The sequence below is a fragment of the Phoca vitulina genome, unplaced genomic scaffold, assembly GCF_004348235.1.
Source record: "Phoca vitulina isolate PV1807 unplaced genomic scaffold, GSC_HSeal_1.0 scaffold41, whole genome shotgun sequence".
Lineage (NCBI taxonomy): Eukaryota > Metazoa > Chordata > Mammalia > Carnivora > Phocidae > Phoca > Phoca vitulina.
Window position 1 is genome coordinate 12,380,006 of NW_022589744.1, and position 27,850 is coordinate 12,407,855.

Consider the following 27,850-nt stretch of genomic DNA (forward strand, 5'->3'; position numbering starts at 1 on the left):
TTGGGATAGAAGAGCAGACCCTCCTCCTGGGCAGAGTGTCAGCAAGGAAGCAAAAGAATCACAGCCGTAGGCAGGGGAGGTGCTCAAGGAGAATTCTAGTAGCGGGCGAGAGAGGAAGGAAGGAGAGTAACTCACCCCCACCATCACTAATGTCAGGTGCGCAAAAGGCCACTGCTTCTTTGAGTTCACTGTGTTGATTTAGCTTTATTTCGGCAAATACAAAATATTTATAAGAACTTCATAGGTTCTCTCCTCAGCAGACCCTCCCTAACTCCGTTTGCTGTGAGTTTTCCTGCCAATGGGGTGAGCAGAAACAGGGCCCGTGCAGCATGAAGGAGCTGCTGTATTCGCCTTGTCCGGCGCTGGCTGGACTCCCGGAAACCTACTGAGCCCGAGGTGTCCCAGACACTGTCCCGTCAGGTCATTTTGGTGTTTTCCTGCATGCTGTCTGGGGAGATGCTCTTTCCCTGCACACATGCCCGTCTTCTCTGGAGGACCTTCGTCCCCCTACAGGTAGGCACCATGTCGCATCCTTGATGTCTCTCCCTAGCATCTGGAGGACCTTCATCCCCCTAATGGTGGGCACCATGCCACATCCTGGATGTCTCTCCCTAGCAGCGAGCATGGTCCCAGCTGCGTGATAAGCACTCAAATGAGCCTCGCTTCCTTACACGGAAAGTTAAGTCTCATGCTTAAATGGGAGGAGCTCTTCGCGGGTCTCAGCTCTGATTACACTGATCCGTTCCAGCACGGAAGGTGGGTGTTGAATTAGGGTTTTTGCTAAAAGGACGCTCGAGTCAGGGCAGGCAGCAGCTCGAACCCCCGGGCACAGCCCCCCCCACTCCGGGCACCTGGTGTGGAAAGGATTCGGGGGTGCTGTGGGGAAGAGGGGTAACGGGTCCTGCTGCCTGGGTGTCCAGTCTAACAACGCTGCACCCTCATTCTGCCTCAGAAGGCTTTCTGGAAGCCTCTGTAAGTGCACGGGAGGAAGCAGGAGGGGAGCATGCTCTTAGCAAACAAGTCTAACTCTGACGACAAGGATCCCGATTCCCGTAAAAGGAGGCCTAACTGTGGGAACCGCGCGATCCGTGTGTCATCCACCTCTATGGCTACGCGTGGGGGAGGGAAGGGGCCCGCTGACGTCTGCACGTGAGGGCCAGGGCCGCCTACATGTCGTAGAGCCGGAGCTGCTCCTGCACGTCGCCCGCGGACATCTCCCCAAACGTCTCCTTGTTGTCCTTCATGAGCTTGAAGATGGCAGCCAGCTGCTCCTTCTGCACTCTGTGGGGAAGAGAGGACAGAGAGGAAAAGGGTGCTCCGAGCCCGGAGTGGGGGGTCGCCACGTGCGCCCGGGGCTGGGGCCCTGCGCTCTTGGCTGCTGCCGTGTCTGCTTTCCAGGACAAGAAGAAAATCAAACCGAAGCGAAACCCACTCAAAACCCACGAGCTCGCGTGGCCGAACGACCTCAGCTGGAAGGTTCTAAAAGCCAGCTCTACGTCTTGGGTGTTCCCTGCGGGTCTGGGGAGGACCCAAGTGACCCTGTGGGTTCCCCTCGGGCCCCCTTTTAGCGTTGACCTGGCATGTCCCGGGAGGAAATGGGGAGAGGCCTGTTCTGTTAAGTGGCTGGAGCGCGAGCCCGTGAAGAAACAGGTTAGCGACAGCCTCAGTTTAGAGGGATGAGGACAAAAACCATGACCAGCCGAGACGTAGGGGGCACACGCAGAGGTGTACATGGGGGTTGACCCGGGGGCAGGGTTGGCATGGGGTCTCACTGCTCAGAGGAAGGAGCGCCTTGTCCTGATTAGCACAGATACCTCGTGGCCAGTGGGGCCCCGTCCCTCCTACCACAGAATGGGCTGGGCAGCTGGGACCGACGTGCTGTTGTCTTTGTGAGGCTCGGCCACACCATCTGACCAGCACAGCACAACTCCCAGGAGCGCAAACAGTTTGCAAGGTCGGGGCAAGACTGCAGCAGAAAGCAGGGGCGGTCTGGGGCTTGCTCGTTCCGCTCCAGGCGCGGGGCTGTCAGCACGGCTGGCTTCTGGCTTCTGTGGTGTCTCCGGGCCACCACACCCTGCACCCCGGCCCTCTCAGCCCCTCCCTGCAGCCAGAAATGCCAAAAAACGGCAGGTCCCGCGTGGCTGGGCTCTGGCAAGACCTCTGGCCACCCAGCACCCAGAACGCTGCCTGAGGCGGGCGGGCTCCGAGCGTCTGGTCTTACACGTGCGTCCCAACAGATTCCTCCTGCAGGAACCCCGTATCTCCCATCCCGAAGTTGGTTTTCTGGCTAGAGCAGCATCTAGAGACTCAAATATTGAAGTCCCAAATCCCAGCCTCACTTTGTCACCCTGGGAATGTGATTTCTACAGTCCGTTTTCCTCTCTGGACGAGAAAGTGTGTGTTGAGCTCCTTGGACGGAATCACAGTCCCTCCCGCCCAGAGTGAACACATATTCTCAGATATTTTCGATGGCTGTGGCGCCTGGGCATTTTTAACAGGGGGGACCTATGACTTGCACTCTGCTAGAGAGTAATAGGCATCAAAATGAGAGAGAGCTCAAATTTTAATGGGTTTCAAAGGAGATTATTTCTTAAAAACAAAGCAAAACTGAAAAAACACACAGTAACCGAGATCATCTACTCAAAGTTTATTGGGCTGAACAAAGGCTGAATACACAGATCCAAGCCATCAGGAGTACGTGAGGCTCGGCGCCTACAAGCCACGTGCAGAAAGATTCCAGACAGCTAACTAGTTCGGTAACTAACCTGGGAGGGCGGCACCTACTTACTGTAGCAGTAAGATCCCAGCCTGGGTAAGGCTGTTGTTGTTGCCGAGTGGGGACAGGAGTGCCAACAGGGTATATCTACTCGTCACGTGGCTCGATGTGGGCTCGCCCACCATCGCCTTATCTGCACTACGGCCCTGAACCTAAGCTTGTAGGCCCAGAGGAGAAGGTCACTGGGAATGTAACATGCCCCAGGGGTTGGCATCCCGGCCTTCCATTAAATGGAAAATATTTTTCTATAAACTTACTGCTTTAAAAAAATGTTTTAACCAACACATCTAAAAACTGCAGATTAGTTTGGTATAATATAAATATTGTCCAATATAAAATTCCAAGAAACAGATCTGGGACTGATCTCATTATCTGGTGAAATTCTAACTTATCTACGACACCTTCTAGGAAACGGCATAGTAAAGAAATCTATTTCAAGCAGACTATTCTTATTGCTTCTGCCAAAGCGAAGGTGGAGATTCGGCTGAGCTGGTGAGAGCGAAAAGGCCTCTGAGCCACTAGAGGCCCGGATTCCAGCCTCCTCTAAATGAGGACTAAGGGCAACACAGATCTAGAGTTGTCGCTGGTTCCCTGCTGTGGGGCCATCAATACGCGTCCCTCACCCCCAACAACCGAGCCCCCGGATAGAAAGAGGGAAGTGGGCCCCCAGGGAAAGGAGGACAGTCCACCCTCCCTGAGCAGCTGATGAGCACAGGAGCTCTGCCTCAGCTGTCTGGAATGCCTCAGAGTCTTTCTCGGTTTGGCTCCAGGGAAGGAAAAGGCCAGTGTGGGCTGGGGGTGGGGTGGGGGCACTGGAGTGAAGCTACACTGGTTTAAAAATGATAAGGGGGCTGTCACTGCTGATTTCACAGGTGCGAACGGTGAGTGGAGAGTAGGGTTCAGCGATAAGAAAAACCAAAGTCTACGAAACCCCTGCTTAACCAAGCAATCCACACCGACAGGGACAAACACCTCTACCCCGGGGGCCAAGGCACTCCCGGCACCTTCCCCGCTGAGGGACAGGTCCTGATGGAGGGTCTGGGTCCCAGCGGATTTATGCAGGCCAGAGGCACCTGGGAGCTTGCATGGCTCCGCTCTGGGGATTTCCATTTTATCTCTCAAGCTTTTTAGATGCCAAAAGGAAAAGCCTTTAGCAGGAGGCTAAGGATAACTTCATTATTCTTCGGTTCTGTAAAGAGAAATAGGGAGAAAAGATCATTTATTTTACTTCTTCCATCTAACAAGTATCGTGGGGGAGGAAATGGGAAACGGGGATGTGGAGGAGGATGTTTGGGATTGCAGACGCCAGGCCGGACACTGGTTTCTCAGACACGGGGCAGTTTGCTTCTCGTCACCTGCAGTAGGACACTCTGTTCTGGCCCGGCACGGGACCTCAGCAGCCTGGCGCACCCCATTCTGAGTCCGGAGTCCATGAGGCATATAGTTAGGTCGGGCAGACCCTACCTCTGGGCAGGTCAGATACTGGGTGCTTCCGATCTTTGGCTGCGTGCTTTACTGGGGCCATCCTATCACATGCTTCTATTCCCTATTCCCGCTGGCGGGGTTTGTCCCCGCTGGGGCCACTGGCACCCTAGGATGCGTGTCCACCTTTTCTCAATGACACCCCGAAGGACAAGAGATCGCAGGGGACCCGATTTTGTCCCTCCGGCGCCCTCTTCTGGAGATCAGAGACACGCGTGTTTCCAAACATTGACACTGGCAAATCCTTTGTGGACTCACCAGGTTGCAGACACCAGAATATCCCACAGCCTGGGTTCCCCGGCCTCCTCTCCCCCTTGCCTGTGATGACGTACAAAACACCCTCCACCAGAGTCGTGTCCCCTTCCAGAAAGGTCAGGACATTCTGAGGACCTTCAGAATGGAGTGGGTGCTGGGGTCCCAGGTTCCCGTCTACCAGAGCCAGCCTGGTCTAGACTTTCCTCTGGACCAGAAGGTGGGAAGAACAGATGGCGCACAGGACAGGAGTGGGCAGGGCTGCTTTTTCTTTTTCCTGCCGAGCTCGCCAAGCTCTCCAGCTTCACTAGCTCCGGGAGCCGGAGGAGCGTCAGCAGCCCGCAAGCCCACTGTCCCAGCCACGCTCTGAAGCTAGGCGTGGCACCTCCCGGAGAGACTGGCTGGCCAAGGATGCCGTGAGCCCCGAGCCCCAGGAGAAGCCTCGGAGGAGGGGGCAGGCCGTGACAGAACAGGGCCTTCCTTAGGCAGCAACCTGCTCTGGATTCGCAAACCCGGCCATTTTCAGCCCCTCGGGCAGAAGGAAGCTGACCTGTGAGCGATTCCAAAGATGGGAATGTTCATTTAAACACGCAGAGGAACGATCTGGGGTCTTGATTTTAGTCCTGCTTCCTAAGTGCTCTGCCCTGAGAATGTATGAGGTGAGGCTTTAGGGGATGCTGGATCACGTGCCCACTAAGGATTCGGGCTCTGCCTACTACTGCTTTATTGGCTGAGTTGATAAATTTAGTCAGGGACTTGCAGCATTTATTTCTTTACTAGCTTGCAACTCAACTGGGACCCAGAGGGCCAGGAAAGGGATTAGAAACAGGCAGAGTTTGGTGGGAAAGAATCTGACAGGCAAAGAAGAGGGCACGCTTCGCTGGCCTGTGGTTTCAGTGGTTTAACAACCATATACATGTTCTTCTTCGTCCTGGCACTCCTAGGGCCGTCTCCTAGACTCAGCTGGGACCAGACCGAGCTTGCGCCCGCCGGCTCTCCCGGGCCACACGGGAACCACCGTGCTGTAGATGAGGAGACGGAGCCCAACTCGCCAGCCTCTGCAACCCCAAGCATCACCACGAGAGGGACAGAAGCAGCTGCAAGAGGGGTGCAGGTCAAGGGGCCCCACGCCGTGCCCTGTGGGCTGGCCGCATGCAGGGGCAGGAGACAGCAAGCGGACGGCACAGGTGGATGCGTGCAACAGCTGCGGGGAGCATGCTGGGGAAGGGCAGGAATGAAAATGAACATGAACTCCAGCTCCACCCCGTGAGGACGGCATCACACTGAGCGAGGACCGTGTTCAAGGGTCGCGAAGTCCACCAGCCCCTCCTTCTCAACTTGGGGCACAGCCTGCAGATGAGGAGAGGAGAGCTCCTCCTTCACCCCAAGAGCAGCCCTAGGGCACGGTCTCCACCCCACAGAAGAGCCAAGTGTGAATCGGTGCGAGAGGCCCCCCAAGACCCTGTTGGGGGGAGACCCACCCTGGGCGATGCAGAGTCTGCTGTCTAATCATAACAGAGAAGAGACTTTCCCTCCCTCTTCCCGAGGTCCTGGCTCGGAGCCCAGGGACGGTGGCCATCTGACCCCACAGCCTGAGGCCTGGCATCTGTCCCCTAACTGTCCTTTCTGTTCCAATGGCTCCTCACATCCACAGGGAGCACCTGCCCGAGCCCCCGGAATCAGGCCTGTCCTGGCCACAGCTCTGTCCACAGGGACCTCTGCGGGACCCCAGGTGCATCCCGCCCTCCCTATTCTTAATCCAGGGGCTGCAAATGTTTTTTGTAAAGGGCCTGATACTGACTCTTCTGGGCCCTGTGGGCCACGTGTTCTCTGTTGCAACTACTTGCCCCGGCCACAGCGGCGTGGAAGCCACCACAGACCACGGGAAAACAAAGAGTGGCCGTGCTGCAGTCACACCGAGCTTACTGACCAGGGCTGCAGTCGGCCACTCCTTCCTCTGACCCGGAAAACCTGCCTGTCCCACCACAAGGGTTTGTTTGTTTTTTTTTCCACATGAGGCTTGCTTCTCAGGGCAGGACGAAGCGGCAGGGCGACACCCAGCGGTTCCCGAGGGGGACGACAGTTCGGCCCCAGCCTCACAAGGGGGCGCTAGCTCCCCACCAGCTGGTCCATGAGGGCCACCCGGAACTTATGTCCACTGGGCTCCCAGAACCCTGCAGCCCTGGGAGGGGGGCCGGGTCACACAGCGACCCCCGTGCTAGCGAAGAATGAGACCGCTTGGTGCACAGAATGTATCTACTGGTTATGAAGGCGGCGGAGGAGGGGAGGTTTAGACCGCGACACTCATGTTGGGGACACATTACCAGACAGGAGGAGGGAAGCACCACTGGTCTAAGAAGTCAGTCTCCTTACCAAAAGGATTTGCAAGAATATGTGTGGCTCAGGACCTAAGGAACTTGCTACAGGGAAGTGAGGTCAGAGGTCAGCTCAATCCTGAAATATAAAGGCAGCAAACCGGGTCACACTCAGAGGCAGTGTCAGCAGCACCGGGGGTGGGGGGGCTCCCGTGGAGGCCACCTTCCCCTGCTCCGGGTCTTCCTCGGGCTGTGCCTACGCTGCCACCCCTCCGCCCCAGGGGAAGAGCCTTCCAGGCCAGGTTTGGAAGAGGCAGGTGACAGTTGCGGGAGGGGAAGTGGGGATTCTCGCAGGCAAAGCAGCTTCTGACTTTTGAGGGACCCTGAGTGGCGTGGCCAGCGGCAATGAAAGGGTGTGTGAGTTATGGATTCGAATAAGCCCTCCTGTCCTCTGCGACCCTAGGACCCCAGCCTGGGCTCCCGTTGAGACTCCTGCTTGAACCGAAGCACAACGCCCAGCACGCCAGGCTCCAGGCCGGCCCGGGGGGGGCGTGCAGGAGACAGCTGGGCTGGGGCTCTGACCACTGGTTCTCTCCCCAGCTGTCCTGCTGCTTCCAGAGTGTTCCTTAGCACCCTGGCGGGATGGAGGGAGGCCCACGGGTGTGCAATGGGTGTCTGGCGGGGGCGCGGGCCGTGAAGCTGAGGAGCTAGGCAGCCGCAGTTGTGTGGGAGAACAGATAGAAACCGGCCGCAGACGCTGGGCGAGGAGGGGCGGGAGGGAGGGGAGCTGCCAAATGGACGAGCAGGGAGGATCGCGCCCTGTCCTGCAGTGACAGATCGGTTTTGTCATGAACTCGCCGTGTGAGGGATCTGCTCCAGGCTCTTCCTGGCCTCTCGCTTTTCCCTTTCCAGAGGGGGCGAGGCGGGCAGGGGAGGGGTTCAGCCACCTTGCCCTCCTCCCCAGCTCCCCCGAGGGGACTGTCTCCAGGGGAAACCGAGCCTGGCTGAGGAGAGCCAGGACAGGAAAGATCCCCTAAACCGAAGATGGGAGAGTGGCAGCGGGTGGGGGCGGCGGCTCGCCCGAGTGCGCAGGGGCAGGACGGTCAGGGCTCGGCGGCTGGTGCCCTGCGGTCCCAAGAGGAAGGTGCATGTCCTACCTCTGCTCCTCCTCCAGCTCCTCTTTGGTCATCATCTTCTTGTACTGGTTTCCCCGCAGCTTCCCGGGGCTGTATTTAAAGGAGAAGACTTCTCCCCCTGCAGAGAGGAGACAGGGTCAGAGCCGGCGCGAGGGTCTGAGTGCTGGGGGCCTCCCCCAGACTCGGGGTCCTCTTCCCCTTTTGTTAGTTTCAAAAGGGCCGTCTGGGCCAGAGGGGGTCCCCCCAGTTCCCCACACAGATGCTGCTGGGCCTCAGAGAGGGTGCTTTTGACGTTTCTTCTTGCTGGACAGGCCTTCCTCCCACACTCTGTCCGTGAAGTCCCACGGCAACTTAGGAGCTCCAAGTGGGGATACAGAGACAAAAACAAAACAGCTGGGGAGAAACCAGTCCCCCTCCTCAAACAGCACAGCTCCATCCACCAAACGATGGTTCCCCTCCAAGACCGGGTTGAGCCGTCCACACGACGGTCTGGCTGCCCCTCTCTAGCAAAGGCTCCCGCCAAGCCGCTGTCTGTGAGGATGGCCTACCCTCGTCTTTGAAGCCCCCCCCATTACTGGGGGGCGAATCACATCAGACAGAGCAGGCTGTGCCAGGGTGCTGGGCTCCCTGACTCACAGGGACTCCTGAGCCTCCTGCTGTGGTCCTCCAGCTCCGGGGCCTGGGGATGCCCACCAGTGATTAGAAATCTGAAACAATGCATCCAGCCCACGGTAGGACATGGGAGTGATGTGGCATTTTTCACACCGTTTTGAATTTGGGCATCAAAACTGGCACATATTACTAAATAGTTGTACCAGGATTTGCCAACCCCTAAGAGCAGACTCCTAGCTGCCTTAAAACAAACGCTCTCGAGGCCTGAGGAGGGTACACCAGAGGTCTGGGCAGAGGAAAGCAGGAACGTGACACAGGGAGCAAGGACACGTGCTGGGCACACAGGTGCAGGCGGCAGGACAGAAGAGGAAAGCCCTCCAGAGCATCGCCCTGGGCTGAACATCCGGGAGGAGAGAGTCCCCTCGGGAAGTGATGCCCTGAAGTGGTCCTTCAGCCCAGCAGGTGTAGGGCAGACGGCCTCCGGCCACCCCCGGGACAGAGACTGAATGGCTTGTCTAATTCCCAGGAAGGCTTAAAGAATTGAGTAAGGGAAATGCGGAGGCCAGCAAATCACCCTCCCACACAGATGTAGTCCTTTTCAGTTCTGTTCTAGAGGGTTTACCTCTTTGTCACTCCAACGTCAGGAATCTCAAACACCTCCACATCCTGCCCCAGGCCACCCTCACCTCCGGCTGGGGGCTGTCCTGCCTGATCAGACAGGCTGGTGTGGGCCCAGGGGGGAGGAAATCGCCTTGGCCCCTCGGATTCAGCTTCTCTCTGGGCTGAAGGAAGAAGGTTCTGGATGCAAATTCAGAACCCAAATGTTATGAGATGGGAGCCGTGTTCTCTCCAAAACCTTGCCCGGGAGGAGAAGGCTGGTGGGCTCCACAGTCCTCCTGCGGCCCCCTCACCCCAGCCAACTGCCCAGGGGCTGAAGCCTTGCCTTAGGAAGAAGTTACTACATCTGTACAAGGATTCCTTTGCTCTTCATTCCTTTGCACTATGCTAGGGGCTGGGGACTTAGCAATGAATAAAACATACAGCAAGCAAAGATAAGTCAAATGCAGTCTGAAGTTGGTCACGCGTGCTCTGCAGAAAGGATGGGGGTGTGGGAGGCAGGGAGGGAGCTGCTTGGAAGCTTCACCGGGGGTGGGGTGGGGGTGGCATCAGGAAGGGTTTTGCAGATGGTAGTTGAGAGGGTGTGGTGAGTTGAGCCCTGCGGTGTCTGGGGAGACAGATCCAGCAAAGCAAGGAGGTCAGTGGCCCTGGGTGGCAGAGAGGGGGCAGCCAGGTCATCAAGGGCGGGGGAGGGGACTTGGTTCTTCCTCCGGGTGAGATGGGGCTTGGTGCACAGGCAGGGGAGTGAAGTCCCACCGCTCCTCACTGGGGACTCCAGCCCCCATTGACCAGCTCTTCCTCCAGGCTGAGCTCTGCTCAGGCCAACAAGCAAAGGCGGGAGAGTTCTATTCCTTGTGGGTCCACAGAACTCGGGGGCTTCCAACAGCACCCGGTGTGGGCTGCCTGCATCGGGCAATCTGGGTACTTTACTGAGTGATTCAGAGCTGCTGTCTGAGGGGCCTGGGTCCTTGGTGGTCCGGAAAGCCCCAAAAAGCCTGCCAGAGGGGCGGAATCACACAGAGATTGCGGTCTCAGCATGAGCTCACAACCGACGCTCGATGCTGGCCCCACCAGACAAAGAAAACCAATTAACCTCAACATCAAGGTCACTGTGTTGCTATGTTTTAGAAAAATAAAACATAAAAAATTCTGCCAGCTGGGTACGACTCAAGGTTTCCATTTATGGGGCAGGTCTGATTAGTCTGATGTTTTTGGGGCCAGGCAGAACAAACGACTAGAAAAGGCTTTCACTGAATCACATCGAAAGTGGTGTACCAAGGAATACACAGTCACATCCAATTTCGCTAGACCGGGAGGTTTCGATGTGAGGGCCTCCTGGGAGCAGGACTTCCTCCTGCAGCCTTCTGTGAGTCACCAGGTCGCTCAGGGAGGGTGTCTGAGCGACACTAATCAATTAGCCTGAGAGCTGAGCTGCTCACTGCAGAGGGACTGGGGGCCTGCTCCTCTTTTCCTCGGACAGCTGCGGCCACAAACCTCCCCTCCCTCGCCTTGTCAGAGCTGGCAGGAGGTGGCTGGGGGGTGGGGGATGTCTAGGGGGCAGCAGTCAAACAAGGAGGGAGGGCCCCTGACCAGGCAGGGTGTGAGGCTGGTGTGAGCCTCTCCTCGTCCTGGCCAGGGGCCTCTGGTGGCCTCGGCTCCAGCCCCTTTCTGTGTCCCCGAGTCACTAACAGGATCCTGACTTTGGGCATCCCTGCAGCCACCTGGGGCCATGAGGCAGGGATAGACAGACCCCAGGGCCACAGTTCCTGTGCATCTCTAACCTGCAGATGATGGAGGAGAACCAAGGGCTCCAGGGAGAGCAGGTGACTCCCCTCCCGCCTCTGCAGCTGCCCGCCCTTCCCTCCTCCTCTGAGGCAGTACTGAGAAGCCCCAGCCCCATGGGGCCTCAGTGGGGAGCTGTGGGCCCCCCAGCGCTGCCCTGCTGCTGGCCCACACGCCCACACCAGCCGTGATCACGGCGTTCCTGCAACCCGCTCTTTCCACTGCCCCCGCCAGCAGTCAGCTGAAAGCCACGGCAACAGTCCCACTTTTTAAAAAATGATGAAATATTTCCAACATACACAAAAGTACGAGTAATAAGTCCTCCATGTACTTTCCATATAGATTTAACAAGTGTTGACATGTTGCTTTTGTTTGTTTGTTTTTGTTTTTTTAAAGAAATAAAACACGACAGACCCAGCAGAAACCCAGACCATGTGTGGTTCTGTCTCTGTCTGTCCAGGACACTGGCCCCTGGGGGTGCCCAGGGCAAACCCACGGCCTTCCACCCGGTCAGGTTCCAATTGGCCAGTTTTCTTAATGCTCCCGGTCACTCCCGCTTGCTTGCCCTGGCCGGCCAGAGTCTGATGGCAGGGAGGTCTGGCCAGTTAGCCTGAGCTGCTTGGAAATCAGGCGTCTCCTCCCCTGGGGCCTTCATTGTGCAGAACGCCTGGGCAGTGGCCCTGTGAGTGGCTTTCGTCCCCATCAGATAGATCGGGAGACGCTTGGCAAGAAACTGAAATGCACAAGCAGTGACCGGAGGGGAGCTAGGAGGCAGGGCAGGAAATGGAAGGTCAGGGTGCTCAATTTACTGGCGAGATGGGCCTTCTGTATTCGGAAGACAACTCAGTGTGAGACAGGAAAGTGGGGAGAGAAAGAGCAAAGGCGACAGGGCTGGGGGGCTGCAGTCTGGAGGCTGGGTCCTACTCACCATCCTCTTCCTCAGGCACTGCTCTGGGTGGGCCCTCCTGGCCATCCTGCTCCTTCTCCTGCTCCTCTTCCTGCAAGACAAGGAGAGAGTCAGCACCGGGTGCCAGGAGCTCGAGAGGGTTCACTCTGATACGGTCATCCAGGTGCCTGACTCCTTGGTGAAAGCCACCCGACCCTGGGGGCGATGGTCAACCTGCGGGTGGAAGCCGTGTGAGCTCTGCGCAAACGCTGTGTGGCCGAGATGACAAGGGGGAAGCTGTGGCCCAAGGAGCTGTGCTTTTGACCTTTGAACCTCAGTCCCTTTATGCTTTCTGGGTGGGTGGCCTGTCAAAGCCTTTGGATGCCATTTTGGTAACAGGACAGGGGACCGCCCCCGCCCCCACCCTGCTCCAGTGACTAGAACTAAAGGCACAAGAGGAGGGCTGGCGGGCCATCTGGAGCCCAGACAGGGCTGGGCCATCACAGAGGAGCGGCGCTCACAGGCGCAGACTCTGTCTCTGCCTCCTGGCACCTCGTTTCTACCCCTAACAGTTTCAGTGTCCATCTTTCCAAAACTGGAGCTCCACCTCCTTCAGGCCCAGCGTTCTCCCACCAATGGACTCAATAAACAGATGGCTGGAAGGAGTGTCCCAAGATGGCCTTCTTGGGAGGAAGGAGTGACTTCAACCTGCAGGAATGCTGGGGGGGACTGGGATGCGCTGATCCTCCAGCTACAGGGATTTTAGGCGTGGCCCAGGGAACTGTGAGGGGAAGCCAGAGGGCAAATACGGACACATCTGCGGGTTTAGAGAGGGAAGCACACACAGGAGGAGAAAGTCGCCCGCGGTGGAGAGGGCAGCACGCCGAGGCCTTTGGGACTCCGCTCCCAGGGCAGGCGCACGAAGCGGCCTGCAGCAGGCTCCCTCACAAAACAGGGCAAGCGAAGCTGGCCTGCAAGTTTGCACAAGCCCAACGACCGGTGATGAGTGGCAAACCCCGAAAGGCCTTGAGTTTCCTGGGACTCACACAAAGTGCAGCCGGGAGGGGCAGGGCGGGAGGCAGGAGCCGGACTTCTCCGCTTAGCAGTGTCCAGCAAGCTCAGCACCACCAAGATGGGAGCCACGCTGCCCTGAGCGCCGCCGTGATGCCCCCCAGGATTTTGCACAGCAAAGCGTCTTTGTGGCTGTGGGGAGGGGGGCAGGCCTCTTCGGGGGAGGCAGGAAAAGGAGACACCCCTTTGACCCAGCAAACCCACTTCTGGGGATATGCTCTGGACTGGAAAACCATCTGTTTAGGTTTTTATACAAGGACTCTGTGTGCAGCAGAAAACACGCCAAACTGGAAACAAGGAAATGTTCATCCTTAGAGTTAAATCTCTTACAGTTAAATATATTTGGTTAACAAGTTCACCACGATATTAATAGGTTAAATGTGGCACGGTGTGCATACGCCACGCAACACTGTGCTTTAAAAAGGAGGCAACCACACAAACTGATGTGAGAAATGCATCAGGGTAAATCACCAAGAGTGAAAAAGCAAGGGGCAGCACAATGTGAGAGGGGCAATCTTCTTGGTGTAAATATAAAAATGGAAAGGCACCTCCATGCTCATAAATGCTGAGGAAAGGTTTTCTGGAAGGACACGAAAGGCCCTGCTGGTGATGACTACCTTTGGGGGCGGGGCTACCTTGGGGGAGGGGCGGCCCTTCTCTGTTCATCTGATATACTTCAGTATATTTGGATTTTCTAATAATATACATGAATATGCATTAATTATTCCTAACATATTTAAGGAATGCTACACAGGGGTCTCTGAACTGTGAAATCTGATTTTCTTTTTTTTTTAAGAAAGAGAAAAAGAAAGAAAGAGAGACAAACAGCCATTAACCCATTCAGGGCTGGACCCCAGAAATCAGCCCAATATCGAGACTAGAGAGGTCGATTCTCCCATTATGTGTGAGGGACACCAAGATAAAAGAGAAAGAAGCACAGTCCCTCCCTCAAGGAACTCATGATCCAGTTGGGAAGACACCTACACAAATAATTGCCATCCAAGGTGAGAACATCAAGAGCCGAGGCCATCCCAGAGGGACACAGTGAAAATTGACCTGCCAACACTCTCCCGGGGGGAGACTGGTCTACGTTTGAATCTTGCACTTGACTTCTGAAGTGTGCTGTTTCTTTTTTTTTTTAAAGATTTTATTTATTTATTTGAGAGAGAGAATGAGATAGAGAGAGCATGAGAGGGGGGAGGGTCAGAGGGAGAAGCAGACTCCCCGCCGAGCAGGGAGCCCGATGCGGGACTTGATCCCAGGACTCCAGGATCATGACCTGAGCCGAAGGCAGTTGCTTAACCAACTGAGCCACCCAGGCACCCCTGAAGTGTGCTGTTTCTTAAACTGTGGTTGTGGTCCCATTGGCAGGTTAGGAAAGCAATTTAGAGGTCGCTACTGATTTTTTTTTTTAAATATGCAACCCGAGTCTTAGTGTGGTTTTCAGCTTTAATAATTTCAGAAGCATAAATGCTAAAAACATACCAAAAAATGACATTGGAAAGGTTATTTACATTTTAAATATATTGATTGTTTCTCATTCAAATTCGTGTAATTACCACAGTCCAGTGCTAGATATAGCTCTAGTTGATTTTCAAACTTCCAAAAAATATTCATGGCCCGAGCTTCAGTGACTGTGGGACCGCCTTTGTGACACCAGCCTTTTGATCTTACGAGGATTTGATGCACACCTGACTGCCTGGACATGACTCCAAGGGAGGCTGACCAGCTCACCAAGGTGCCCGTGGGAGAGGGCTCCTCCACCTGCCTACCCATCCGGACTCTGGCACGCACAAAGAATTAAAATGAAAAACTTGGCATTCAAATGTCAGGAAGCTAAGTATAAGAGGAATTTAAATAAGTAAATATTCAACGGATGTGTGTTGTAGCTTTGTAGCATTTACATTTCTCAAGTTATTAAAACTTAAAACTGCACTAAGACTTTGGGGGTACCCCTGTATCCCGGAATTAAATGAAAGATAAATAGTGTTATGTGTGTGGTAGACAGAGATACCGTTTGATAAAATTTCTTTTTCTTTTTTTTTTTTAAAGATTTTATTTATTTGACAGAGAGAGACACAGCGAGAGAGGGAACACAAGCAGGGGGAGTGGGAGAGGGAGAAGCAGGCTTCCCGCGGAGCAGTGAGCCCGATGCGGGGCTCAATCCCAGGACCCTGGGATCATGACCCGAGCCGAAGGCAGACGCCTAACGACTGAGCCACCCGGGCGCCTCCCGTTTGATAAAATTTCTGGCGTGCTTCTGTAGCTTTATATATGGGGATGCAATTTAAAATATATTTTTTTTATTGGAGACTTCATGAAGTTTGGAAAGCAGTGCTGAGTTGGCCACGTCCTGCTTTCTGTCTGTGCAGAAATCCCCTTCCTTCAGAAGATGCCCCTTGAAGCCCGTGGGCCCGGTGGGCACTGCCCCAGGCAGTCAGTGCCCCTCTCGCAAGGGACCAGCATGCAGAGGGGACCCATGGCCCAACTCTGCTGGGGGAGAAGGGAGCTCTGGTCCCCGAGGTGGGAGCCCCTGGCTGTGCTTGTCCCCGAGGCCACTCCAGCCTGACCTTTCCCTATCCTTGAGCGACTCAACTCCCAGTTCTGCGAAAGCTGACTGAGCCAAGTGGCTGTCACCCTGTCACTGTCTGATCACACCCTACTTTGCAAGCTCAGAACGGGTCAAGTCCTCGTGGGAGAGGGCTACCCGCGTCCGATTCCAGCAGCACAGCAGCTGAGGGCTGGGCAGTGACAGAAGCTTCCAATGGTGCTGCGGGGAGGTGCCCTCCCCAGCCCCCCCACCTGCAGTCTTCCCTGGGTTACTTTAGATGACATCACCATGATGGAAAGGAGTCCATCATTAAACAAAACACTGCTGGGGCACCTGGGTGGCTCAGTCGGTTAAGCGTCTGCCTTCAGCTCAGGTCATGATCCCAGGGTCCTGGGATGGAGCCCCGCATCGGGCTCCCTGCTCAGCGGGGAGCCTGCTTCTCCCTCTCCTACTCCCTGCCGCTCTGCATACTTGTGATCCCTCTCTTTCTCTCAAATAAATAAGATCTTTAAAACGCCCCCCCAAAAAACAGTTTATTGCATTTTGCCCTTATCTTATAAAAAACGTGTACACGAAAGGAAAACGGGAAGTGCTGATACCAGTAATAAGATGGGCGCGGGTCTCGTACACAGTGCCCTTGGGACAAAGACGGCCATCCTTTTGGAGTTGGTGGCCCTTGGGCATCCCTCCAGACGGTGAACTATGTGTGTGACAGTGAAGGAGGGCGGTAAGGTGCAACCACGCACAAAATGCTGGAGCAAGAGCCGTCGGAAAGGCTGTACCTCTTTACCTTCTTTCTTACGACACGTCCCACCTTCCGTCCTGCTTTGGCACGTGCAGTTTTGAAGGTATGTTTTCTGGAGCACATTGTGTGTCTAAGCAACAGGGTAGAGGGGCCCCGAGGAGGGCAGCTCGGCTGAGCTTGAGGGGCACGGCGAGGCCCCAGAGGGGACGCCAGGCAGGGAGCATCACAGCTTTTGCAATGACTTGCTGGAGTTTGATGTGGTTGCAGGGGATTGCAGGGTGGGGGTCAGGAGGCAGGGCTCAGACCGGGAGATCTTACAGGGGACAAGGCAACGAGGGGCCCCCAGCAGCTTTTAAATGGGGAGAAACGGGAGGAGACTGGAATTTTTGGAGCAGGAAGTGGGATGGCATAGTGAGGGCAGGATCAAAGGCAGGAAGAACTCCTAGAAGGGGGTTCAAAGCGCAGGTAGGGGATGTCAGGCCTGAACTGGGAGGTGAAGGGACTCTGGCCCCCAGCTCAGTGTTTGTTGAATGAATCAGCGAAGGACTGGCTGCCCCTGGCTGAAGGCAATCCCCTGGGGGTCTCGAGGTCTGAATCCCACCCTTGGGCTTGCTTCCCCACATAGCTGGGCTAGGACCACGCCTGGGGCCAGCACAACCCCACAGGTGCTCAGAGTGCTGACTGCAAGCCAGCAAGAGGCCATCACTGTCGATTTCCGGTCAATGCCCTTGGTCCTGAGCGTGTTGCAAGGTACCCTGCATTGTGGGCTGAATCGTGTCCCTCCCCACATTCACAGGCTGAGGTCCAAACTGCAAGTATCTCAGACTGTGACTACATTTGGAGAGAGGGCCTTTGAAGAAGGAATTAAGTTAAAATGAGGCCGATGAGGGGGGGGTCCCAACCCAATTTGACTGGTGTCCTTTTAAGAGGAAATCTGTAAGAAAGGACACACGCGAGAGACACCAGGGGTGCATGTGCTCATGGAAAGACCCCGTGAGGACGTGGCGAGAAGGCGGCACCTGGATACCGGGGACAGAGGCCTCGGGAGAGAGCGGCCCTGCCCGCGCTGGGACCTCACTGTTCTGGAGAAAAGAAAGGTCTGTGTTTCAAGCCGCCCAGTCTGTGGTACGTGGTCGCGGCAGCCCTAGCAAGCCAACACACCGTGCTCTAATGAAAGTAAACCAGTTTTGTGAAAACTGTGAATTGGCGACGCCCTCTGAGACCGACAGCTGGTGTCATCCTGGCTGGTCACCAAGGCAGTCTGGGGCTGGGACCCAACCCCCTCACCTCACTGACCAGAGTCCCAGCATTCCACTACTGGATAGAGCCCAAGTTTTAACTTCACATGTCCCGGGACACTTCTCCAATTCAGCTGTTTCCTCCAGTGGAGGGCTGGCTGGGGGGAGAGGCCAAGCCCCGGGGCCAGGGGCTCCCAGAGGCCAAGGAGGGAGGCTTCTCGGAGCCAGCGCGAGCCTGCAGGCAGCACATTGCCGTTTACGGCTGCCGTGGCGGATCCAGGCCTGATGCCCCGCGCTGAAGCAGAGGAGGGAGAGAGAGAGACAGAGAGAGGGGCACCGAGACGGGGTGGGGAAGAGGCAGACAGAGAGAGAACCAGACATCCTTCTGTCTGCCCGAGGAGATGGTTCTGCCCTGGGGTCCTGCACTCAGGACCTGCTGGGACCCTGTGACCACCCACCAGAGCTGAGTCGGGCTGTGACTACAATAAGCCCCCCGGTTAATCCAGGATGATTTTAGAGGACCACAGGTCCACTTCCACGGGGATGCCTGTCCCTCCCTCCCCTGCAGCAGCCAGCACAGAGAACAGGAAGCTCTCAAGGGGCCCGCACGGTTCCCCATGCCCTCCTCCGCAGCCTGGGTCAGGCCCCATCCACCGCAGCACGTCGGCAGGTTTCCAAGGGGGGCACCGAGACTGGGCAGGGTGCGGGGGCTGCCTTCCGGCTCCTACCGCAGGCAGAGTGGGTCTGACAAGGCTCTCCCCTCTTCCAGAAAGAGTCCATTAGGCCATCGGGCTGTTCATCCTGTGCGTTCAGGAGGGCACAGCTACGGGCAAGCAGAGGGCGCAGAGCTGGCGTCCGCTCCGAGCGCCTGTGCTGGGCGGGGAGGGCAGGCCGGCAGAGGTCACGGCGGCCCTCTCCGCCCGCGCCTCAACAGCTCAGCCACTGCGCGCCTAAGTGACAGCTCAGGCCGAGGACGCTCGGGCCAGCCCTCTAAATCCATATTTGCAGCTGGGTAAGGCACATCCCCTTAGACAAGGAACTGACGTCTTCTTATCCTAAACTGGCTCCTCTCAAATCGTCAGTTTTTCTCTGCGGTCACAGCATCTTTGACACTTTGTCACGGCCTGGGAAGGGTGATCCAAGCCAGCCGCTTCCTTTCCACTTCTCGATCACCACCCCCCCACCCGCATTCTCCATGCTCCTGCCAATCACTCAGTGCCAGATACGGATACGGCACCGTGTCCTTGACCTTACTCTCCCCCAACTCATTTGCTCTGAGAATATCTTCAAATGCCAGCTTTATGATGTTTTTTTCCTACTAAAACCCTAAAATGACCGCTGCTGTGCTCAATTCAAATAATCCCCGGCCTCTGAGGTCCTCCTGCTTCAGAGGCTGTGAGGTCAGTCCCTAATGCTTACTGGGAGGTGCTCTCCTCTCCCGCCCACGGGGGTGGGGGTGTGCCATGGGAGGGCAGGCAGGAACTTGGGGTCACTCTTGGAACCAAAGCCTTGGGCACACGGTCTGCCCTTCCCCATTCACCTCTGGGTGCTCCTCCTTCCTCTATCTGCGTGGGGTCCTCTGAGGTCACAGGGCCTGGCGAGAATGGTTTTGAGCTCAGTTTTTATCCTGGCTCAGCAGGCAGAGCCCTGGAGCTCCATGGGGGGCAGGGAGGCGGTACTGAAGGGATTGCTGTAAGGAGGGAGGTGGGAATAGAGGGGCCAAGACCCCCCCCCCACACACACACAGAGCAGTTCTGCTTTAGCTCTACACACTGGACTTCCATCTAAGATTGAAGAAGGAAAAAGGTATCTAGTGCTTTTAAAAATGTGGGAAAACCACTGATCTAATGTGGCTTTGACCCAAGACAAAACCCTAGCTGCATTGATGCATCGCCAGTTATCCAGTCTCTGTTTGAACACTTCTAGCCTCGGGGAGCTCACTACCTTACAGGGCAGTCTGGGGCATGACACACAGCTCTAGAGCATGCAGACAAGACACAAGGCCCTGGGCCAGAGGCCTGGGGCACGAGGAGAAACAGCCTCTGCCCGCTGCCCAGGGCAGTGCTATGAGGAGGCATCATCTGCCTTGTGGCAGGGGCCACCGGCATTCCTTCTGTTCGTCGTTCTTGCAGCTCACACATTCAACAAGCATGTACTGGGCGCTGCTGTGCGCTGAGCCCGCTGTAGCGGCTGGGGATGTGGCCGTGAACGTGGCAGGCCCATCCTCCTGAACCGACATCCTGCTGCGGCAGACAAAGGACACGAACATAAAGGATAACCTCAGACCACACAGGGTGCCGTGAAGAAAGCCAGAGAGGGGGGTGTGCTGGAGTAGGGGTTGGGGACTGTATGTTCACAAAGGTGCTCGGGGACACATACACTTGAAAGGTGAAGAGGAACAACTGTGTGGAAGTCTAGGCCAGGAAGGGTCTGCCAGGCAGAGCGAAGAGCAAATCCCAGGCTCCAGCTGAGGTGCAGGTCTGGGACACGGCAGAGGGGGCACGGGGACAGCTGGGACAGGATGCAGAGCCAGCCACAGGGGCCATGCTGAGAGTTCGGAATTAATTCTGCATGTGACGGGAGCCATCGCAGGGCTTGGAGCAGGAGAGTCTGGGATGTGGTTTCCATGTGATAAAGGTGGTGCCCGTTGCTAGATGGAACGTGGGGGGCGGGCTGGAAGCCGGGGGAGCCGCTGGGAGCGAATGGCACAGCCCAGGTGAGCCACGGACCGCAGGAGAGAGGATAGCCTGACTTCAGGAGGTACTCTGCAGACAGAGGTGACAGGACTTGCTGATGGAGGGACTTCAGGCCGGAAAATAAGAAAACGAGGATGTCGTGTGGGCTCTCAGCCTGAGCGGCTTCGGGGGGCCGTGGAGGAACTCCAAGCAGATGACTAAGAACAGTGGGGGCAGGGAGTGGCCAAGGGCAGAAGTCAAGAACTCTTAACAGTCACGGGGGTCTCAGGTGGCCTCAGGGGCTCACTGGACAACCATGGGCAAGTGTTGAGGAGGCGGCCGGCCACCGGACGTCAAACTCAAGGAGAGGCTGGGCACCATCAGCTATTGATCACGCTGACAGTGGCCAGCGTGTTCTGGAAGACAGGCCTAGAAGTGAGTCGTCCACTTGATATGGGCATGAGCTTTTCCAGCATGGACAAAGAACAAAGGAAGAATACTGGGTAAGAGGCTGACTCAGGAGGCAGGGCTGGGGGAGGGGGGGAGTAGATTGAGATCTAGAGTTCACGGCCCAGCACACAGGCCCAACACACAAGGCCCGGGGGCAGGGAGGAGCCAGGCTGCAGAGCCGAGTTCAACCAGCCAGACGAAAAGGGCCATCCTGGACTCCGACCTCACATCCCAATCGAGGGCACATTCACAAGCCCTACACACACTCTCTTGCTCAGATGGCCAAGCATGCCAGATCCAATCCCATCAGATTAACGGTTTTGGGCATTGTTCCTACAAAGAGGATTTGGAGAGCATCAAAAGCCTCATTAAAAAAAAACACCCAGGGGCAGAAATGCACATTCTCCCCTTATCAGCAAGGATTAGGTGGAATTTTTGTGTCTAGGTTTTGCGGGGGCAGGGGATAAATAGAGACGCTTGAGCACAGGGAGGAGAGCTCACGGACTGACATGACCAGAACGAGAAGGGTGGGAGGAAATGAAACCGCTGCGTTGGGGACCAACCAGGCTGACTTTAAGGGTCATAATAGAAGACAGGTGTTTAGTGTTTAAAGTCTCTAAGGAGGCCTCAACCACGGGCACAGGAACTGGTGAGACTTCATGAAGAATAAACATAAGAATGCTTTGACCCCCCAGGAGTAGGGTTTACTGATCTTCACAGGACACCACCGGGCTGGAGGTATTTGCTTGTCTTGGGATTGAGCTCAGAATCTGAGTCATCAGCACATCAGCATCTGGCCAGGAGAAACACTAGTAATACCAAGGTCACAGAATTAGGTTCTTGCTGAGGACATGCCCAGGGCTGTCTCAAGCAGAGGTTGGCCAGAGTTAACAATGAGTGCAGGGAGTTCTTACTTGCAAATACTAGACCCAGCTGCATACATGCACAACCCCTCCCCCACAGGCCACGAAACAGGAGCTGTGAATGGGAAAGCTCTAGGAGAGATCAGAGATGGTTTTAGTTCAACCCCTTCCATTTGGGGAAACTGAGGCCCAGAGGTTATATGACTTCCCCCAAGTCCTATGGCTATTCAGAGGCAAAGATATTAGTTGAACAAGTACCATGAATTCTCACACCAGGTTTCCTTCGGACCAGTTAATGTCATTTGCTCTTCTTCAGCCCCGGTGGCCAGGAGGATGTGACCGATCCTTCTCCCTCCCCGGCAGGAGGGCAGGGACACCCTGCGCAGCATCCCAGCCCTCCTTCATGGCTCGGACTGAGCAGCAAGCCGCTCTGTCCGTGCACAGCACCCCTTACAGGAGGAGGTTTCTGAACCCCATCAAAGTCCTGCTTCGTTCATTTGTCCCTAACAGCAGCCAAGCGATTGTGGTCGGACTCAGGTTGTTCCAGAAATGCCTGAGCCACCAGAGATTGGGCATTTCTCAGGAAGCACATCCACCAATGGTCTCAGGCTGTCTCAGCCCTCCCACACTGTGGCTGAGGCCGACGGTCTGGGAAAGAACAGGGCTACAAACAGAGACTGTCTGAAAGGGCGCATGCTCCACGTTTCCTTTCTAACCCTCAAACCTAGACAGCTTTTTTCTTAAGATATGTTCTTTAAAAATTTACTACTTCCCACTGAGTAGAAAATTCTAACTGGCAGCTGCATTTTCTGTGTGCAAACAAGACTATCTCTGGAAGAAAGAACAAAGTTGAGCCATTAGGAAAGTCCCAGACTTCTCTCTCACATGGAAAAAAAAAAAAAGTATGAGCTTAAACGACTTCACATAAAACACCCTCTTGCACTACCGAACACTGAACTCTTGTTTGCAGCTCTGGGCATCGTCCTCTGTTCAGGGATGTTCATCACTGTAATTACTGTGAACACACTGTTTTATGTTCTGTACTTTTCCTTACTTATTTCTACCAACTTGCTAATTAATCCAATGTCCTAATTAATGGACATTTGGGCTATTTCCAGTTTCCTTCCCAGCAAATCACTAGACCTGCTATAGACGGAAAGTCTGTATCCTCCCCAAATTCGTATGTTGAAGCCCTAAGCCCCAGTGTGATGGTATTTGGAGGTGGGGCCTTTGGAGGTAATTACGGTAACATGAAGTCCTGAGAGTGGGGCCCCCAGGAAGGGATTATTGTCCTTATAAGAAGAGGAAGAGAGACCAGAGAGCTCTCTCTCCACCATGTGTGGACACAGCCAGAAGGCGGCTGCCCGCGAGCCAGGAAACGGGCTCTTACTGGGAACTGAATTGGCTGGCACCTTGATCCTGGACTTGCCAACCTCCAGAGCTGTGAGAAATAAATGTCTACTGTTTAAGAGCCCCAGTCTGTGGTATTTTGTTATAGCAGCCCGAGCTGACTGAGACAAGATTCCAAAGTGATATGAACAACTGCCAAATATCTATTTGGCCCTCCGCTAGCTGGCTTCTGCGCTTTTGTTAAGAGAACAGAAAGTGGGGCCATGTTGGCATCACGAAGGTTGGAACAGATGATGGGGGAGGGGACTCACCTGCTCCTAAATCATTCTGTGGCCTCTGCAGGGGGTGGGGGGCACAGGGGCACACCTGTGGTGACGAGGATGGTGAGGGTAGGGGACGCAGCTTGGACCTAACAGCAGGAACCAGGGGGGTGCCTGGGTGGCTCAGTTGGTTAAGCGTCTGCCATTGGCTCAGGTTATGATCTCGGGGTCCTGGGATGGAGTCCCACATCGGGCTCCCTGCTCAGTGGGGAGTCTGCTTCTCCCTTGCCCTCTGCTGCTCCCCCTGCTTGTGCTCTCTGACAAATGAATAAATAAAATCTTAAAAAAAAAAGGGAAAAAAAGAAGGTGAACCAGGGTCCAGCTGCACAATGAGGGCTGCCAGAGGAGGCTGGGCAGCCCAATCAGACCAGTACCACCGGAATGTCTGAAAAACCAAGCCCTTTCCTGAGAAATTCCCCCACTGGGTTTCTTTTTCCCAACACCGTATTTTTTTTTTTTAAGTACAATTAATATACAGTGTTATAAAAGTTTCAGGTATACAATATAATGATTCAACAATTCTATACATTTCTCAGTGCTCATCAAGATAAGCGTACTCTCCAACACTGTATTTTGGGAAATTCCAACCTACAGAAAAATCAGAAGAATAAAACAATGAGCACTCATATACCCTTCACCTAGATTCACCAATTGTTAACATTTTACCATCATTCCATTCTCTTGTGTGTGCTTATGTGTGTAACTATTAGAAACGTGACACATTGTCCCTAAATGTTTGGGCGTGCATCTTCCCTTTTATTTTATTTCATTTTTTAAAGATTTTATTTATTTATTTGTCAAAGAGAGAGAGAGAGACCACAAGCAGGGGCAGAGGGAGAAGCAGACTCCCCGCTGAGCAGGGAGCCCAACAACACAGGACTCGATCCCAGGACCCTGGGATCATGACCTGAGCCGAAGGCAGATGCTTAACTGACTAAGCCACCCAGGCATCCCGGGCATGCATCTTCCTAATAACAAGGATATGTTTCTACATAATCACAACGCCGGCATCACATGCAAGAAACTGAACATCGATACGATAAAATGATCTAGTATTACCATTCCTTTGAAACAACTCCCAGTTATCTGCAAGATGTTCTTTATAGCTCCCCACCCTCACTGCAATCCAGAATCCAATCAAGGATCAGGCATCGCATTTGCCTGTTTTGTCCTTTAGTCTTTAATCTAGATGAATCTCCCTGCCTGTTCTGTTTGGTGTCATTGTCCCTACTCCGTTGCTGAGCAGAGCGAGGACCTGAGTGCCAAGAAGTCCGAGCTCTGGCACAGACGTAACTCTAGTACTATTTGAGTGACCCTTGACCTTCACCTTGACCACTGTTTGGGAATCTTATGACATAGCCTTGCTGGAATCCATACCTGCATATGATAAGAAGCTCGGCCATCCTAGAATTGCAGCCTACACATCAGCACCAAAATGCACTGTTTCTGGCCTTAAAAGGGACCAGCTCTTATTTGTGACATTGTTGGCCCTGATTCTTTGTGAGGGTGCGGCATGCCTGTCATGCTTCCTCGGCTGCCCACCCCTACACTCACCCCTAGGAGACATGACAAGAAAGAGGTTCTAATAATAGAGCTCTGCCCTCTGCTTGGCCTCCCTGCCCTGGCCGGCTGATCATCCCCCATTTCTTCAGTGGCTGCCCAGTGTCTCAGCCCATCACACTACTTTGCTCCCCATGGGGCTGCTTCCCAGTGACCCAGAGCTGCAGTGGAAGGCTGCTTCCTGGGGTGGAAGGCTGCTTCCCTGGGCTCCGGATCCTTCTCAATAATCAGCTTTGTGAATCAGAGGCAGCAGCTGCCCTGGGCCTCCCAGGCCTGGCTGGGCAGAAAGATGATTGGATCAGAAGAAGCGCCATTAGTTAGGCAAGGTGGCTGCTCTGTCCCTCCCCCCCCATTTCCCCAGGGTCCTTCTACCGGCTCTCTGGGCTCGGCTCTCTGGTCTCGGGCTCGGCAATATGATAATCAGATCTCGGAAATGCGCCATTCCATATCCAGACAATTTCTTAGCAGCTCTTCCAGGGCTAATCCCACCACTGGGAAGGCAGAGTAGTGGGGGACAGCGATATGTGTCCCCCCAGCATCTGACCCCCGGGGCCTGAGGCACAGCCATGATTTACTGTTTGCCAGCTGGAGTTGAGGGGGGCTCAGCAACTCAGCAAGGGTTGGGGATCTGAACCCACAAGGGCAGGGCAAGAGCCCTGAGTGAGGAAACTGACTTAAACGGAACCCTTACGTTGGGATAATCTCGGGACAGGATGTTGCACAGGGAGGACAGACACAAGGCTCAACTCTCAGAGTCATCTAGCAGCTGCCCCGCATGTGAACCCTGTGATATGCTTTGTCCTCCAAAGCACCCACTCACCCCCACAGGACGAGCGTTTTCCTGACAGAGGCAAATTGTGCTCTGGCGGCTCTTGACCAACAACACCGAACCCACCCCATCAGATCTCGAATTGCTGAGGGCCCACAGGCCTCGTAGGAAGCCCTCTCAGAAGTGCTGTGACCCAAAGGATCAAGACACGACTGAGCACCACGACAGGCGTTGCAAACTTCAGTCTGGAACTTGCTGCCCTGTGTGACCCAGAGGAGCAAGGCTGGCTGAGAGCTAGGGGCAGGCTGAGAATGACCCGATGTCTCTCCTGTGCCCAGGAGGCTGTGAGTGCAGCCAGAATCCCAAATATGGGAGCCAACCTAACATACCAGCACAGGTCCAAAACCCTTCCTGCCATCATCACGGGTGAGGTTAGCAAGAGCAGCTGGGCCTCCATTAAAGCGAGTCTCTGTCCTCCCCGGGAGGATTACAACAGCCCTCCTCAGGCTGGTGAGAATCCGCTCTCATGACACAATTAGTCACCCACTTGTCAAACAAAGCGCCTGCTCAGAGGGGTCCCCCCCGTACACTTACTCAGCAAAGAGAAACACCCTGGCCCAGCCTCACTGCCTTTTCCCCTCAAGGGTTCTCTCCCGTGTAAACCATTGTGTCCAGCAGAATTCAAAAAGGCCCTGCAGATACACTGACAAGGCACCCAAGGAGCTTGCTCACGGTTTCTACTGCTCCAGCCATTCTCCCCTGCAGGAAAAGGGGCTCGGGACTAAGAACAAGGCATTCTGATCTGACTCAGGGCCCTGGGTGGTAGCCTGCAGAGGTCAAGGGTGCTGAAATCCCTGCAATGCCTGGCAAGTAGGTTTCCAATGTAAAGAGGATGTAAAGAGAAGCTCTGGAAAAAGTGTATGGGGCTGGTGGGATGGGTGCCCATCTCTCTGGATGTCCTGAAGCAAGGCGTGTGGTCAGGACAGAGCTGATGGACCGCAGGGAGGGGAGTGGGCTTGGGGCACAAGCAGGAGGGTCAGTTTGGGGGTGCTCAGCGGCCCTGTAGGAGGGCTTTATCTTCTCCTCCACTCCATCCAGGCCAGGCTTATCTGCAAGCCCAGGGGAGATGTGCCAAAGCACGTGTACAGTTTGAAAAGGACAATAAAAATGACTGCATTTGTGCAAGGCCTCTTCTTTCGGCCCCGCCCTATGCGCTTCCCACCTCACTGGCTCTGGAATCTGGATTTCACATTGGCTTAACAAGAAAAATCAGCTTTTTTTTTCTTTTTTTAAAGTATGACTATTTTTTCGTTATCCAGACAACTCTCATTACTGCGGACCTTGAAATAAGCCACATGCACGTGGATCCGGGAACCCGTGGGCCGGAGGGGTGCGGGGCGAGCGGTGGGTGTGACCCGAGCCAGGGGAGGAGGGAGCCGGGGCCGGGAAGTGGACCGCGAGCAGAACACACTGCACAACTCCGATAGGCTCGGCGCTCGCCGACACTTCTGGGGGGCAGGATGGCGAGTTTGCTCGCGGGCTCTGCGCTCCCGGGGGGTGGGGGGGCTGGGGGCCCGGTCCCTGGTCCTGCCCGAGCTAGGGGGAGGGGGAGGAGGGCCCCGGGGTGGGGAGGGGGCGCCCGGGAGGGCCGGGTCCGTACCTGCCTGGCCTCGGCGGCCTGCTCCTCCGCCTCCGCCGGTGCCGCCTCGCGCTCCCCCGGCCCCTCGAGCTCCCCCGGGCCCTCCGGCGCGGCCGCCGGCTCTGGGGCGCAGGGGTCGGGCGGTGCGGGAGTCCCGGGGGCCTTGGCCGGGGACACGGGCTCCGCGCTCGCGGCCGCCCCGCGCCGCACCAGCAGCCAGGCGAGCAGCAGCGCCAGCGCCGTGGCGAGCACCGGCAGCGCGGCCAGCAGCTCGGCCGGCGCCTCCATCGCGCCGCGGCCGCCCGAGTGCCCGCCCGCGGGGACCCCGAGGGAGCCCACCGCGCCCCGCCCGCGCCCCGCCCCGGGGCGGAGCCCTTGCCCGCGCCCCGCCCCCTCGGGTCCCCGGGGTGGCTCGGCGGCTGGGGGACCAGGGCCCGGACCCTTGCTGCGGCGCTCCCGAGGCCCGAGGAGGGCCAGCCCCGCCCTGCACCGGGCAGGCCTGACGCTTTGCGCTTCGATTTGTTTTGAAAACCACCTTGAAAAGCTCTTTCCTCAGGCGCCCTCAGATTGACTGTCATTTTCGGCATCATTTCCGCCCTGTACAGAAGGTCCAGCACTTTGGAACCGCTGGTTGCGAAATGCTGAGGCCCTGTAAGGCCGAAGGCTCACCTAAAGCATGGCACCGGACTGCCTGCAAGACCATGAAGAGCAAACGTTAACCCCGCTCACTCGCGGCCACTTCCAGACTCGTCCACAGCAT

The 27,850-nt window shown here is 55.7% G+C and overlaps 1 protein-coding gene across 1 annotated transcript; it reads right to left on the reverse strand.

The window, feature by feature from the left end:
- MXRA7 (matrix remodeling associated 7) lies at nucleotides 1-27,378 on the reverse strand. The gene is made up of 4 exons (XM_032429984.1): nucleotides 27,112-27,378; nucleotides 11,902-11,971; nucleotides 7,983-8,079; nucleotides 1-1,281 (listed from the first exon to the last, which is right to left on the reverse strand). The coding sequence occupies exons 1-4, from the start codon at nucleotides 27,376-27,378 to the stop codon at nucleotides 1,167-1,169; spliced, it is 549 nt and encodes a 182-aa protein (XP_032285875.1). The 3' UTR covers nucleotides 1-1,166.
- Between the last annotated feature and the right edge of the window lie 472 nt (nucleotides 27,379-27,850).

Bases quoted from the DNA above. Each gene is read 5' to 3' on its own strand.
- MXRA7 (XM_032429984.1), bottom strand. From the start codon at position 27,378: ATGGAGGCGCCGGCCGAGCTGCTGGCCGCGCTGCCGGTGCTCGCCACG. The intron at 8,080-11,901 runs GTGAGTAGGACC...TCCTCTCTGCAG, and splicing joins AGTGCCTGAGGAAGAGGATG to GGGGAGAAGTCTTCTCCTTT. The intron at 1,282-7,982 runs GTAGGACATGCA...TCTTCCCCACAG, and splicing joins GAGCTGGAGGAGGAGCAGAG to AGTGCAGAAGGAGCAGCTGG.